At 40.5% G+C, this 16785-nt stretch overlaps 2 protein-coding genes across 5 annotated transcripts; both read left to right on the forward strand.

Moving 5' to 3' along the window:
- Nucleotides 1–1283: 1283 nt before the first annotated feature.
- Nucleotides 1284–6177, forward strand: LOC146368182 (uncharacterized). Of its 4 annotated transcripts, XM_084913691.1 has the most exons (4): nt 1284–1875; nt 2459–2564; nt 3082–3316; nt 4637–6177. In XM_084913691.1, the coding sequence occupies exons 3-4, from the start codon at nt 3097–3099 to the stop codon at nt 6028–6030; spliced, it is 1614 nt and encodes a 537-aa protein (XP_084769817.1). In that variant the 5' UTR covers nt 1284–1875; nt 2459–2564; nt 3082–3096; the 3' UTR covers nt 6031–6177. The 4 variants fall into 4 exon arrangements, with proteins under 4 accessions (XP_084769817.1, XP_084769816.1, XP_084769818.1 ...); XM_084913690.1 differs by lacking the exon at nt 2459–2564 and having other exon boundaries at nt 1285–1875; XM_084913692.1 differs by lacking the exons at nt 1284–1875; nt 2459–2564 and adding an exon at nt 1907–2458.
- Nucleotides 6178–11471: 5294 nt separating this feature from the next.
- Nucleotides 11472–14138, forward strand: LOC146368183 (tripartite motif-containing protein 16-like). The gene has a single exon (XM_084913721.1). It carries the CDS (start codon nt 11487–11489, stop codon nt 13161–13163), a length of 1677 nt encoding a protein of 558 aa, XP_084769847.1. The 5' UTR covers nt 11472–11486; the 3' UTR covers nt 13164–14138.
- Nucleotides 14139–16785: the final 2647 nt, after the last annotated feature.

Here is a 16785-nt window from a genome sequence, read left to right on the forward strand (position 1 = left end):
CCTCCAAAAAAATCTGTAACCCCCCCCCCCCCCCCAAAGCAAAAATCAAAGTTCCAAACATAAACTTGGTAATGAGTAGCTCCACCATTATGTCGTTGATACTTCAAATATTTGTTTGATGTAAGCACTTCCATGAGGTGAGTGGGAACATTTTTCCAAGTGGTGAAGACGGCCACATCAAGGACATCTGCTATCTGGAACTGTTGTCCATTTTTGTAAACTTCCCTTGCCATCCATCCCCAAAGGTTCTCAATTGGATTTAAATCAGGGGAATGGGCCAAAAAGAGTGGAAGAAGTCCCTTGTCCTGCGGGCACTGTGTACTGTAGCGTTATCCTGTTGAAAAACCCAGTCATTACCACGCAGACGAGGGCCCTCAGTCATGCTCTCTGCAACATCTGGACATAGCCAGCGTTTGACGCGCATGCACCTCCTGTGGCACATAGGAAACATCTCAGGTGGGATCTGCCTGTCATGCCAGTAATGTTGGAAACCATCAGGACCATCAAGGTTAAATATTTCTCATCAGAGAATAAAACTTTCTATCACCTTTCAATGTCCTATGTTTGGTGCTGTCTTGCAAAGTCCAAACGGACAGTTCTGTGGCATTCAAGGAGACGAGGCCTTTGAAGACTTTTTTTTGTTTTTGTAGCCCTGCGGTCTCAGATGCTATCTGATGGTTATGGGGCTGCAGTCAGCACCAGTAACGGCCTTAATTTAGGTTGAGGTTCGTCTAGTTTCTTGACAGACAGCCAATTGGATCCTCCAGCTGTGGTTAAACTGAAGGTGATATTAGTCTCATTCTATGTCCTGTATATGTTATATACAAGGTGAAGTGCTGCATGAATGTAACTGCAACAATAAAGTTTCTGTTTCTGTGGAACACAGTTTTGGGCTTTCTATATTCTCATAGATACAACTTCATTGAGAAATAGTAGAGGGCAGCAAAAGACTAGTGTGGGATCCAGTCTGTGTAACTGAAGAAAAGAAGTGTAAAAGCCAGTTTGTGTGCTGAGTTTCATTTTATCGTCAAGTTTTTTATTTTTCCTTTGTTTGTTTTTATCACTATCAGTAATTTCTCTGTTCATTTTTATTATCTGAATTATTGTAGAGAACAGAATTACTAATTTAGCAGATTTACATGATGAACTGAAAAGCATGACATTATATTTCTATGGGTTTTGAACAGAAAATGGGTAAACACATAGGAATCATTTAGTGCTTCTCTTCCTGGAATAAAGTCTGATAACCCTCACTCTTCTTCCTACTGTGAGGCAGAGAGCTGGAGGTGAGTCGACAAAACATCCAGCAGAGAATCCAGGACAGAGAAAAAGATGTGAAGCTGCTTCAACAGGAGGTGGAGGCCATCAATCAGTCTGCTGATCAAACAGTGGAGCACAGTGAGAAGATCTTCACTGAGCTGATCCATCTCATCCAGAAAAGAAGCTCTGATGTGAAGCAGCAGATCAGATCCCAGCAGGAAACTGAAGTGAGTCGAGTCAAAGAGCTTCAGGAGAAGCTGGAGCAGGAGATCACTGAGCTGAAGAGGAAAGATGCTGAGCTGAAGCAGCTCTCACACACAGAGGATCACAACCAGTTTCTACTAATGGCCTGAGGAGGGCAGCAATACGCCACTGATATGACCAGTTTCCCGGAAATTCAGAAGTACAGCGGAAGATGCCACAACCCTTACTTACTCGACGTGTTCATGTACCGTTAGCTCGCTTAACAGCGAAATTCTTTAGCTGTTGAAGCAACGGTGCGAGTTTAAAAGAAAGGCTGACTGCTGGTGAAGAATTCTTCTCAGGATTTAAAGAAACGATTGTCCAGTATGAGAAGATCAATCGTAAACCCGAGATAACAGTTACACAATACAGGTATGAAAAAAAAAACCTCTGCCCGGGGCGCGATCTGATATCGTCGTGTTGGTGTTGTTCCCAGATCAACATAGTAAATGTTGTTCCAGGATCAACATTGCAAGTGACCAATCAGAATGTTGTGACGTCATACTTTTGCGACTTCGGGAAAAACCGCCGTAAAACAAAAAACTGTACTTAAGCTGCGAGAAACCGCCTCTCTCCGCCGATCAACGGACCCTGGGGGTCACTGAACTAACACAGGTGTAGGACTCGTGTAGGACCCTGATCAGAGCTCAGTTTGTAGGCTAACAGACTAAAACCTGGCGTAGAAACGCTCCATTTCTTTAAACTGTAAACTTTGAGTTTTAAACATCCAGTGAAACACACACAAGTGACGTTAGCAGGAGATGAAATCACACTTTAAACTCACATAATGAGAAAAAACGGTCCACTCCGTGCAGCGTGACTGCGTCTCACCCCGCGGCTAAACGACAGTCCTCTGCGGTTGCTTCGGCCGGTGGTGCACCTCACCTCCGTCAGCATCCGCAGACTTTCCGAGGTTGAGGCAGGCCCGTTTCTCTAACAGGTGTTGTATTACCAGGTAAGGGTGAGCAGATGTGTCACGGGTGCGGCTTTCCAGGACTTGATACCGACAAACCAGGAAGTAATCAGTGTGAATACGTCGCCTACAAACGGCACTTTGTGAGGTTAGCTAAACACAGCAATCTGTAATTCATATTGTTTTGAAAAAGAAACATAAAATAACCTAAGAGTTTAACTGGTGATACTCCCACGCATAAGCATACCGCGAATACAGCAATAATCAAATAACAGTGCCTATTCAAAACAGGCGAAAGTTAATTAACGGTATGGAAAATGTTCTAGCCTTCATTATTATTTTCCCACATATTGTTATTACTCTGATGTGACCTGAGGGTTGTCAAACTGACGGACAAAACGTCCAGTTTACATCAAAAGCAGAGTCCACTCCACTAGTGGCACCTGTGGGGAAGTGCCATTGCCTAAACAATATTAACCTGTGACACACCTACACCTGGATTCCTAGAGCTTCCTGCTTTAGCAGGTATCTCTTATCAATAAGCAAGCTGCTGAAAGTAGTTTTTATTTGAGCAATGTATTCATAGTCTTGCTGAGATATATTTGCTTATGTGTGTTCTCCTATAATCACATTAGATCTTTTTCTTGTGTTCATTTGCTCCTAAGACAACCAACAGCAACATGAACTGTAATGAGGGGAAGGGTCTGGATATCCAGCAGGTCTGTAACCAGGAGAGTAACTCCACATTGGACCCACAGGACCCAGAGCTTCCAGAGATTAAAGAGGGAGAGCAGCTTGTAGTGAAGCAGGAGGCTGAGGGCATCATCATCTGGACCGGAGAAGAACGGCTCAGACTCCTGGATACCATCTGGAAACCTGAAATAACGACATACAGTAAAGGTATGCTAAACTGCCCTTAAAAATAATGAAGTAACATTTCTTTTTCTTAGCATAGCAGGAATCTAAGGGCCAACTGCAATAAGTAAAATTAATGCACCTCTGCAGACTGCAGTATAAATGGTGGCTTGGTGGCTCTTTGACAGCAACTTTGACATGCAGCAGTGGCTTCACTGTTCTTATACACAAAACAAACAATTATCCACACAAACTACATATCAACACACTAACTACACTCCAAACATGCTACACATCACAAATCTCTCACATCTCAAAACTCAATCTCTCTCTTCCTACCACTGACCATAGACATTAAATGTGACGATAGTATTCCGGAAAAAATTATGGCGTATATTTTTTTATCACTTTTTTAAATTTTTTTTAATCACATTTACCACTTTTAACACAAAAATGGACACTCAGGGTTGTTTTGGGTTGAAATAGCATCTTGTTGCTATGTGTCATCTTAAATTGGTCAGGTGATTGGTTTACCATGGCTACTTTATTCTTCCTCAGCCAATCAGCAGCACCCGTGTGATTGTCCCCCCCAGCTCCTGGTTAAATGAAAAATAGTAACGTGTCCGCACCACATTTTCTTATTAGTAACTGTAACAGCGTTGTAAACATAGAAATAGTAATTAGTTATAGTACTAGTTACTGACAAAAGTAACAGCGTTAGTAACATTGTTACTTTTAACGCCATTATTCCCATCATTGCATTTTAAGGATGCAAAAAAATGTTAATTCATGTGAAAAAAATTCACCAGAATGCAAGAAGTGAAGTGTCTGCACCCCTACAGAGACACAAATCCAACAGCAGAAGTTTCTTTTTTTTGTCATCAGTTTAAGTTAAAGATTGTTAAGTTGTTTCTCTGTAGAATGGAAATGTGTGAAATTTAATTTGATCAATTCCCAGGATTAATTAATGGATTAATTTTTAGATTCAGTTTTCATAATATACAATTCAGAATTTCTAAAGTTGAAGTTGATCATATAAGAGTGTTTTTCATGGTGTTTGGACTTGTGCAGTCAAAGTGTTTACCACGATATAAGAGGTCAGAGCCAGCAAAGCAGCTGTACCTTATAACTCCATTCCCAAACTAAATTCAATTGGAAGAAAACCAGTACCTTTAAAATTCATACATATTTAGTATCACAAACATCCAAATACTCAAAAATTTGCTTCAGTGTCCAAATAATTTGTCACATTTGTACACTCTAAGTTTCAGTGGTACATGTGAGCAACCTGTTCATAGTTCACAGCCATTAAAGTACTGCTAATCGTTAAAATTAGAATATATTTTTGTCCACTTGTCCCTTCAGATCTTGCGCAACAGTGTGTCTTTAAGCAAGAGGATCTGCATGACCAGCAGGTGTGTAACCAGGAGAGGAACTCCAGTTTGAACCACGAGGACCCAGAGCTCCCATGGATTAAAGAGGAACCAGAGGAACTTTGCACCAGTGAGGAAGGAGAACAGCTTTTATTGAAGGAGGAGACTGATACCTTTATGGTGACTTTTGATGAAAGTGAACGTGAACCAAACAGAGACCAGCTCCTTTCTCACAACTCTCCTGCACCAGAGAGCCAGCATCAAGGAGAAAATGAGCATGTGGAATCAGAATCTACTAGAAAACCAGAGCTGAAGAACAGTAACAGTGTAAACAACTCTCCAGTGCCAGAGAATCAGTGTAAAACTGACAAAAGTAAAAAGTCTCTAATTTGTGACACTTGTGGAAAGACTTTTCAGTACGAATGTCACTTGACAAAACATGTAAGAATTCACACAGGTGAGAAGCCTTTTTCTTGTAGCACCTGTGGGAAACGTTTTGGTCAGAAATCAGGACTGGAAACTCACATGAAAATTCACACAGGTGAGAAGCCACATTTTTGCAGTATCTGTGGAAAAGGATTCAGTCAGATGATAAACCTGAAAACTCATATGAGAGTCCACACAGGTGAAAAGCCATATTGTTGTAGCACATGTGGAAAAACCTTTAGTGTCTTGTCAGCCTTCAAAGCCCACATTAGAATTCACACAGGTGAGAAGCCATATTGTTGTAAGACTTGTGGGAAACTATTCACTCAGAAATCTGGACTGGAACATCATATGAAAATTCACACAGGTGAGAAGCCACATTCTTGCATTACCTGTGGGAAAAGCTTCAGTCATATGAAGTCCTTGAAAACTCACATGCGAATTCATACAGGTGAGAAGCCACATTCTTGCATTACCTGTGGAAAAAGTTTCAGTCATATGATGAACTTGAAAACCCACATGAGAATTCATACAGGTGAGAAGCCATATTCTTGTAGCACCTGTGGGAAAAGATTTAGCGATTCATCAGGATTCAAAAAACATAAAATGATTCATACAGGTGAGAAGCCCCACCCTTGTAACACCTGTGGAAAGAGATTCAGTGACATGACGAATTTGAAAACTCACATTAGAATTCACACAGGTGAGAAGCCATATTGTTGTAACACTTGTGGGAAACGATTCACTCAGAAATCTGGAGTGAAAATTCATATGAAAATTCACACAGGTGAGAAGCCACATTCTTGCATTACCTGTGGGAAAAGCTTCAGTCATATGACGTCCTTGAAAACTCACATGAGAATTCACATGCCTGAGAAGCCACATTCCTGTGGCAATTGCGGGAAAAGTTTTGTTCAGATGATACACTTGAAAAGGCACATGAGAATTCATACTAGTTAAGTTTTAAAATGTAGAATGTACTTTATTATAGAAAAACAAGACTGGATAAATAATTTATTGACACTTGTATTCTATAGCCAAGATTACATCACTCTATCCAAAAGCTGGAAAGTGACACAAATAAGTAAAAGTCATTATGGATTTGAACAGTGTTGTCCATTATTTCCCAATGTTTTCTTTATGTTTGACACTGCTTACATGAAATCAGAAAATGTTGTTTTAATTATTTAAATCAACTTATCTCTTTTTTTTTCTTTTTTTTTTTTGCAAATGTGGGCCTTTTATTTCTTTCAGAGAGATAAGTTATTTAAATCAACTTATCTCTTTTTTTTTTTTTTTGCAAATGTGGGCCTTTTATTTCTTTCAGAGAGAGATATAGAATGAGAAGGATTTTTTTACTCAGATCTTAGAATGATACCGTCACGGCTGCGGTGGCAGACGTGTGGTGAGTGTGAGAGAGGACCCAGACGCTGGCACTGGCTTGGACGTGAGCGAGCTTTATTTACACACTGGGGGCACAAACAGAAACACGGCGAGGAAAACAAAACCTAAAGGTGACCTAATTTGGGAATGACTAACAAAACTAACCTAAACAGACAACTGTGGGAGAAAACGCAGGGAAGAAACACAGATGGACAAGCAACGAACATGAGAGGACACACACTATGGCTGTGTCCCAATTAAGAGACCGCACGCTTGAAGTACACATTTTGAGTGCGATTACGTCACCGCCACGCGACGACGGCTGCCCCAATTCGAAGTGTACTTCAAATGCATACTCCAAATGCGTCGTCTATTTTCCCAAATATCAAGCGTGGTCCGGTGCACGCTTCGTGGTCCCATATATCCCACAATTCATAGCGCGGCGGTGGGTGTGGATAATTTTGCCGCAAAATACGGCAGAAGGCAGAAAGGAGCGGCCGAAGACTGAACTGTCAAAAGTAAGTACTGAATATGATGTCACTTATTTATGTGCGAATGTTTAATAATGAAGAACATTAAAACATTAATGTTGGCCACATGTTGGCAAAGTTATGTGACATTAGTGATGTTTTAAAGCCTCTACTTCAAAATATATATATAGTTGACCTTAATCTTATAGAGAATGTGATGATTTTATGGATAATTAAAGTCAGTCATATATCCACAAACACAACAAGCTGAAAGTCAGTGATGCTGCTAGGTTTGCAGTCCTGAATATCACGGCACAAGCAGGATTCACTGCACAAGCAGGATTCACTGCACTGTTAATGTTAGCTATGTTATATTGCTGCCTCTGTTCGGTGGTGTCGAGCCAAACGGACTTGAACGTGTGTTTGAACGAGCTGACGGTTCACTCGTTAAGCTGAAAGAAAGATGCTTTAATCACAGGAGTCACACATGTGTCCACTGTACCATCTGGGAACTCTTCTTGTTTAGCACTCGTAATAACACAAACACTAAATCCTCCTTCTCTTGTGCTGTTTTGTAGCAGTGTATACACCTGAATCAGTCTTATTAGGTAATGTTCAAATAATTTTATCATTCCAGTGTTTTCAGTGTGGGAGAAAGTACTCAGGGCCTTCAAGTTACACACTATGAAAGGCAGCAACAAGTTTAATATTCAGAAACCTAAAGTATGTATCAGCAGCAGAATGGAGATAAAAATAAATGTTTGTTTCAGTTCTATGAAGCTTTGAGTATTTTGGATTAGTAGTACTGCTGTGTTTGTTGTATCATCTTGCTGTAATTGTTTATATGCTTTATATATTCTGAGGTAAGTTGATCTATAGTGTTACATCCAGTGTTGGGACTAACGCGTTATTAAGTAACGCGTTACAGTAACTACGTTATTATTGTGGTAACAAGCACGGTAACTAGTTATTATGCCAAACTTGTTACTGGGATTTAGATAGCCACCACACGAAGTAATGAATAACGAGCCTATCGCGGAGCTTCCACAGATTCAATAACATTAGCAAGTGGTGGAGGCCAGCAGGTGGATGAGGGAAAGGGGAGGCAAGAGGAGAGACCCGAAGCGGCCGCTGGTCTGAGTGCCAGGTGAACTGAACTTCAGGTAAGAAGTTATGACCTGCAGTCTATCTGGGTCAGATACCAAGTTTAGGTGGGGTTTATTATCCACAACTTTGATGTGAGCAGTGAAGGCTTCTACTTCTTGGGTTTTGATTTTGACCCCGGTGTCGTCTACATATCTGTACCAGTGGCTAGGTACTCTGCCTTTAAAAGAGCCAAGAGCCTTTCTTTCCACTTCTTCCATGTAAAGGTTGGCTACAATAGGTGACACCGGGGAGCCCAAGGCACATCCATGTTTTTGTCTGTAAAAACCCTCGTTGTATTTAAAATATGTGGTGGTAAGACAGAAGTCTAACAGTGTGCAAATCTAGTTGGGGGTGAAGCTGGTTTTGTCTTCCTGCTGTCTTCTTGTAGTCGTTTTCTGACAGTCTCCACTGCCTCCGTGGTGGGTATGTAAGTGAAGAGAGAGACTATATCAAAGGACACCATTGTTTCATCTGTGCGCAGTGTGAGCGGCTGCGGCGACACCCTCACGACAGTCGTGAGGATTTCAAACAGGTTTGAAATCCTCCCGACCAAGCGATTGATGATCGGGAGCTGGTCGTGAGGTGTTAATCGCTTCTCGTTACCCCACGTATACTACACGATGCACGACGCACGATGAAGGCCAAACTCGGGCCGATCACCAAAATGGTTGCACGACTCAAAAATCGGCTCAAAATGGGCCAAAAATCGCACAGTGTAAGCCCAGCATAAGTTTCTGGACCTTGTTTGTGAAGTCGGTGGAGTTTTTGATGTGATTTGGGGTGTTTAACACAAGGGGTGCTAGGATGGTAGCAAGGTGTTTAGAAATGCTGTAAGTGGGAGAGTTTATGCTGCTAACAATGGGTCTGAGTGGGATCCCGTCTTTATACCCACACTTGGGTATGCCATCCCCTGGGTATAGATGATGATATGTAGGGCGGTCAATGATTTTGTCCTTTTCAAATTCTTGAAGGCAAGCGATAACTTTCTTTTTGTAGCTGCTTGTCTGGTCTCGTAGGTATTGTTGACACTGAGGAGTGTAGTAATCTTTGTGTGGTAATTTAGAACCACGGTGCACCTTCCTTTGTCATCTGTTAATATGGTGATGTTGTGGTCTTTGCTTAGGGAAGCAACGGCCTTCTTTTCTTGTATTGTATGGTTAGATGGAGGAACTTTAGCACTGGAGAGGGTGGCTGAAACTTTCATCCTAATTTGCTCTACTTCTGTTTGTGATAATTTATTCATTATGGCGGTTTCTATGGCTGTGATGAGGTTCACTATGGGAATCTGTTAAGGAGAAATGGCAAAATTGAGTCCTTTGGCTAGTACTTTCTTTTCAGGTTCAGTGAGATTACTGTCTGAAAAGCTCTTCACCCATTTTCCTGACTGTCTTCGGGTGTGAAGTCTTCCTGTTCTTCTCTGTGTAGTGTAGGTTCTGATTGAGAAGTAAATGTTTTTGTTAGTAAAGTGTGGAATTTCCTGAGTTGTCTTTCTTAAATTTCTTAAATCTGGGACTCTCCACCATTTGACCTTAAAACCGAAGAAGCTTCTCAGATCAGAGGTGAAACGTCTTCAAGCAACTTAAAGAAGTCAAGACACTTTTCTTTCCAAGCTCTTTAAATTACGATGACCTGGATGACTGAGAGCCTTCACAGGCATATCTTCCAGGTAAAATTTGAAAACATGGGTGCACCACCCCAGCTAAATCAACACAGGTTTTAAACTGTATAAGTTATCAGATAATTCACCTGAAAAGTTTAAACAGAGCTTAAGTAAGATGTAGGCTAAAGGACAGGAAGCAGACTGCAAAAGATGTGTTTTGTCATGGCTGTGGTGTGGTTAGCACACTAATAAATATATTTTGGTTTTGCCCTGATATACATGTAATTAATCCTCTTTTTTCAGTGGTAAATGTACAGATAGGAAAGGTTGCAGGCCAACCAATGCTACAATCATCATTAGAGAATAGGAGCAGTTCTTACACTATACGGAGCTGCTGCTGGTGAAGGTAAAAAATATGCTGGAAGGCAAGGTTCCTGTATGAAGAGGAGAAGGTTTGATAGTGTTTTCTTAAATGTTACTGAATTTTAAAGAACAGCTGCAGTTAATAGTGTGATTGGGGGTACAGCAGGGAAGCTTGATGTATTCATATGACTTTATCTGTGAGACCTGATTGTACAGTTTAGCTAAGTGGAGTTCTTCAGTTTGCAGTGCTGTAGTGTGATGCCCTGCAGTGGTACATTTGTTCTATGTGTTGATCACCTGTACCTGTTTTTAACCGGTGTGGTTACATTGAATCTGATATTGGTGTCATACTACATACTGTACTGTATATACTGTAAGGTATACTTTCTGTACAATGCAAAGTGCTGCATTAATGTAACTAGAACAAAGTTTTGGGATCTCTTCAGTGTCACACATGAGACAAGTTTTATTACAATAGTGTCATGGTCCTGAGTTTGTGGACTCAGTGGTTTTGTTTTGATTGTTATTATCTTTTGTTTCAGTTTAATTCTGTTTAAGATTTTCTAGTTCTGAGGTTTTAGTTTCCTCTGTACTGTGTTAGTATTGTGTCTCTGTGTTCATGTCATTTCCTGTTTTATTTTGACAGTGCCATGTCCTACGTTAGTGTGTCTAGTTTTGCTTCCCCTTGTCTTGTTATGTCGAATAAATCCCAGCTCTGTCTCCCTCATGTTTCTCATTCCCTGATTGCTCCTTTGTGTATATGAGCACTGTGTTTTCTCCTGCTTGTTGCTGGTTCATCTGTGTTATCTCCCTGTGTTTCCCTGCGTCTCTGTTTAAGGTTTCAGGTTACTTTTGTTAGTTTTTTCCGGTATAGGTTATCTTTAGGTTCTGCTCATCCCATCGCCACTTCTGTTTGTATTTCCACCGTTTAAATAAAGCTCACTCACATCTTAAGCCGTGCCTGCATCTTGGGTCCTAATTCTCACACTCCACAAATAGGGCTTAACTGTCAAAAATAACTTGAATAAGAAACAGTAGAAGACAGCGAAAGGCCAGTGTACCATCTAGTCTTCCTAACTGAAGGAAAGTAAGTAATGTAGAATAATGTAATAGGCAATGTTTTCTTTTATTGCCAGGAGCAGTTTGGAAATTTCTTTCTTTATATTTTCCCTGTTGGTTTGTTTTTATAACTAAAAACTAAAAAATGAAGAAAAAAAAAAAAGACACAACCCCAAAAAAAAAGAACCCAAAATGAAACTCAGAACCTCCTCTCTATCCATGTTCCCTCCCCTTCCGATCTGCACTTTGAAGAAAGGCCTAACCGAAATATAGTGACTTGCAAGAGCTGACAGGCCCCATTAACTGTAGAAACACAAGTTTTTTAGATCAGAGTTCAGAATAGTTTCAGTTATAAGGAAGTGAAACTCACACAGTCACTGACACTCAGAGAAGAAATGGCGCAGAAAGGAGTTCAGCTGGACCGAGAAACTTTTTCTTGTTCAATCTGTTTGGATCTACTGAAGGATCCGGTGACTATTCCATGTGGACACAGCTACTGCATGAACTGTATTAAAATCCATTGGAATACAGAGAATACAAAGCAAATCTACAGCTGCCCTCAGTGCAGACAGACTTTCACACCGAGGCCTGTCCTGGTGAAAAACACCATGTTAGCAGTTTTAGTGGAGCAGCTGAAGAAGACTGGACTCCAAGCTGCTACTGCTGATCACTGCTATGCTGGACCTGAAGATGTGGCCTGTGATGTCTGCACTGGAAGAAAAATGAAAGCCTTCAATTCATGTTTAGTGTGTCTGGCATCTTACTGTGAGAAACACCTTCAGCCTCATTATGATTCACCTACATTCAGGAAACACAAGCTGGTGGAGCCCTCCAAGAAGCTCCAGGAGAACATCTGCTCTCGTCATGATGAGGTGATGAATATGTTCTGTCGTACTGATCAGCAGAGTATCTGTCATCACTGTTTAATCGATGACCATAAAGGCCACGACACAGTCTCAGCTGCAGCAGAAAGGACTGAGAGGCAGAGAGAGCTGGAGGTGAGTCGACAAAACATCCAGCAGAGAATCCAGGACAGAGAGAAAGATGTGAAGCTGCTTCAACAGGAGGTGGAGGCCATCAATCAGTCTGCTGATCAAACAGTGGAGCACAGTGAGAAGATCTTCACTGAGCTGATCCATCTCATCCAGAAAAGAAGCTCTGATGTGAAGCAGCAGATCAGATCCCAGCAGGAAACTGAAGTGAGTCGAGTCAAAGAGCTTCAGGAGAAGCTGGAGCAGGAGATCACTGAGCTGAAGAGGAAAGATGCTGAGCTGAAGCAGCTCTCACACACAGAGGATCACATCCAGTTTCTACACAACTACCCCTCACTGTCAGCACTCAGTGAGTCTACAGACTCATCCAGCATCAATATCCGTCCTCTGAGGTACTTTGAGGATGTGACAGCAGCTGTGTCAGAGGTCAGAGATAAACTACAGGACATTCTGAGAGAGGAGTGGACAAACATCTCACTGACAATCACTGAAGTGGATGTTTTACTGTCAGATCCACACATAGAGCCAAAGACCAGAGAAGGATTTTTAAAATATTCATGTGAAATCACACTGGATCCAAACACAGCACACAAACATATGTTATTATCAGAGGAGAACAGAAAAGTAATAGCAATGAATCAACAACAGTCTAATTCTAATCATCCAGACAGATTCACTGAATGGTTTCAGGTCCTGAGTAGAGAGAGTCTGTCTGGACGTTGTTACTGGGAGGTGGAGAGGAAAGGGATAGGAGTTTATTTAGCAGTTGTGTACAAAAATATCAAAAGATCAGGAAATGAATGTGCATTTGGACGTAATGACAAATCTTGGGCATTAGACTGTGATACAAAGAGTTATACATTTTGGTACAACAATTATAAAACTCCTGTCCCAGGTCTTCCATCCTCCAGAGTAGGAGTGTACCTGGATCACAGAGCAGGTATTTTGTCCTTCTACAGCGTCTCTGAAACCATGACTCTCCTCCATAGAGTCCAGACCACATTCACTCAGCCGCTCTATGCTGGATTTTGGCTTTACTCTGATTATGGAAACAAAGCTGAGTTCATTAACCTTAAATAGACTAAAGTATTTCATTTTGGTGTGTATTTCTTTTTTCTCCATCATTGTTGTGACATCTCTGCACTGCACAGAGCTCAGCTGTCAGTCAAACATTATAGGTGGTACCTTGACGTCTTCTTGTTATTCTCTTGATGTTTTTGAGGGCTTTTTTTTTTAGGTCGAGCTCTTTCCTGTTTCCTAGAGGCTATTACTACCCATGATGATTTTTTATTTACAAGCCAATATTCTATCCTTCTACAGCCTTCCTGAAACCATGCCTCTCCTTCAGATTCCAGACCACATTCACTCAGCCACTCTATGGACCGATTATACAGAACTGTAACAGCTGCAGAGCTCCATTTCTGTTTCTCTCTCTTGCTGTCACTGTTTCCCATTACTGTTGTGCAAAGTGGAAATGCACCTGCAGTTTCATTGAAGGGCAATGTCTTTCTCTAAAATGAACTGATAGCCCGGATAGTCTGCATGACTTTAACACAGAATATCTGGGCTGTCAGTCAATTTTATGGTGTTTTGTCCTGCTCTGTGGTGAGGAGTGTGTTTCGGTGACTTACTTTTCAGTTTAGTGACCAACTCCTGGGTTTCTTTGTTTTCCTTCTTTAAAAGGTTTAGTGGCTTATTAATCTCTTTTAGTTATATTATGAATAGGAAAATTAATAAAACTCTTTAACAATTTTGCACCCCTGTCTCCTTTTTTCAAACCAAACACCGTTTGTTTCTTCCCCCCACTTCCACTGGACCTTTTAGGGGAACGTAAAATCAATAGTGTGTTTTATGTAAATATTACCTATTTTAAAAAAAGAACAGCTGCAGTCTTAATAATGTGTTTGGGTGTAGAGCAGGGGAAGCTTCATGCCCTCAGGTGACTGCATCTAGGAGACCTGACTGCACTTTAATTGTGTAGAGTTCTTCAGTTTGGAGTCCTGAAGTGTTGTGCTCTGCAGTGGTGCAATTCTTTTTTATGTGTTGTCACCTATACACCTGTTTTTTCTGGCAGTGTAGTTACACTGTACTACTGGTTTGTACTGAGAAGTAGACAAAAAGAAAAAAACAAACAAATAAAAAAATTACTTATGACACTAATGTATTTTTTAAACAGTCTCCCTGTTTATCAGCTAACTTTTCTCTGTTCATTTGGAATATTTGAATTATTTTAAGGAAGATAAATACTGCATTCAGCAGATTTGCACAAGAAACTGAGAAGAATGATTTTTTAAAGAGGGTTTTTTTTTATGTTGCAACAGATGATGTCATATTTTTACTGGTAGGAGTTGCTCAGCACAGCTTACAAAGCATCTTATTTTCTTTGATATCGAATGTGAAACTCGTCACACCTTTCTACACAACTGAATTCTGATTGGATTTCGTTTGTATTTGTTTACAAAAATGTGTATACAAGAAGTGTGTGCATTAGTTTTTATTTGGTTATCGTCTTGTTTTTGCTAGAAAAAAAGGTTGTTGACAAAAATGATGAAAATTACCAGTGAACAAAATTCACACTACTGTCAACATGCTTTCTCGTTTCCTGCTCGTCAGATCTGGAGGTTGTAGATGGTGGAACCAACATGTTGTGACATATAAGAGCTGACAGACCCCATTCACAGCAGAAACCCATGTTCTTTTGATCAGAGCTCAGTCTAGTTTTAGTTTCAGGAAGTGAAACTAAGGCTACATTCGCATTGCAGGTCATTGCAGGTCTACACAGCAAACGTGCTCTAGTGTGAACCCTTAAAGCGGCCCGCATGCGCAAAAGCAGACGTTACACACAACGCGCTCTGTTTAGACCCAGACCAAACAGTATTGTTTGACTGATGGCCTTAATACAAAGACTTGTTTCGGACTTTACGTTTCCCAATTTTGCTTTAACACTAGAATTACTGAGCCTTTATTTTGTTATTTTGTTATTTACATATGGCCTAAAAATGATCCTTATTGTTGTTTTAGAGAGGAGCGGTGCTTCAAAGGATAGTTGGAAATTTCTGTCAGAATCTGCAGATTATACAGTACAAATAAAATGTTCACGTTACTCCAATGTTGTCTTCCCAACAGCTTCACTGGATGGCCAGGAAGCGTTCGTGTCTTATCGGGTGCTTCTCCGGAGCTGATAATTGGCGTCTGTCTTGTGTCAGTGACGTAAAAGACGGATTTAATGCGACATGACCATCAAACAGCAGTCGTTTTCTGAAACATCAGACATGTATCGGATTCAGTACCACATACGAAAGTGACCCAGATCAGATTTGAAAATATCGGATTTGTGCTGTTGACACTGTCATACCATGATCAGATATGGGTCGCATAGGGTCAAAAAAGTTGGATTTGATGCGCTTTCGCCTGCAGTGTGAACATAGCCTTAGAGTCACTGAAATTACTCCTGTTCTGTTGAAAAACTCCATGTTAGTGGAACAACTAAGGAATGCTGGACTCCAAGATGCTCCTGCTGGTCACTGCTGGACCTGAAGATGTTGCCTTTGATTTCTACACAGAGAAAAAAACTAAAGGCTTCAAGTTCTGTTTAGTTTGTCTGGCTTCTTACTGTTAGAATCACCTTTAGCCACAGTGTAATATTGTAACATTAAAAACAAAAAGAAAAGAAACACAAGCTGGTGGAGCCCTCCAAGAAGCTCCAGGAGAACATCTGCTCTCGACATGATGAGGTGATGAAGATGTTCTGCCGTACTGATCAGCAGAATATCTGTTATCTCTGCTCTGTGGATGAACATAAAGGCCATGACACAGTCTCAGCTGCAGCAGAAAGGACTGAGAGGCAGAGAGAGCTGGAGGTGAGTCGACAAAACATTCAGCAGAGAATCCAAGATAGAGAAAAGTACTGTGACATCTGTTTTTTGTTTTGTTTTTTGTTTTTGTTTGATTTTTTTAGATGGAGCTCTTTTCTGTGCCTTTTTTTTTTTTTTTTTTTTTTTTGCCGTGGAGACTATCACTGCTTCTCTTGCTCTAAACTTGGACTAAGCATTAAACTGACCAGGGAGGCTTTAGGAAATGCAGAAAGGGCGTCATCTGGTGGGTAAACACAGACATGACAACAAGAAAAGTAAACTGCACAGACGTGACAATGGCTGAAAATATGTTTCAGAAAAATATGCTTCAGAAAATGCACAGATTTTCTGAAACATGCAATAAGATCTTTTTAATATAACTTATGGTGTACAGAGCTGGTATTTGGCCCCTTCCTGATTTCTCTCTTACTTATATATCTATTTGTTTTTGCATATTTGTTGTTCAAATTTACATGTTTCAGATCATTAAACAAATTGTATTAATATGCAAAGATAACTCAAGTAAATCCAAAAACGGAATTTTTAAAACAACGATTTCATGTATTAAAGGAATAAAGCTATCCAAACCTAAACCAAAGTCTGAATTTAAATTAGACTGAGCTGCTTTGGCATGACCATAAACAGGCTATTCACCAGACTTAGGCTGGTGCACTGTGATTTCAGTCATGGGTTGGCACTTATTATTGGTCATCATATTGAAAAAATGCACATGTGGAAAGGCAGAATGTGTTAGGCATGCTTTTATGATCGGCTCCACCTATGGTGAGAAAGAAACTTTATGCATAGACTATTCCTTGGATCAATATTTAACTTGGATTATTGTAGAG

Source organism: Perissodus microlepis, chromosome 18 (genome assembly GCF_051167445.1).
Source record: "Perissodus microlepis isolate ML-2025 ecotype Zambia chromosome 18, ASM5116744v1, whole genome shotgun sequence".
Lineage (NCBI taxonomy): Eukaryota > Metazoa > Chordata > Actinopteri > Cichliformes > Cichlidae > Perissodus > Perissodus microlepis.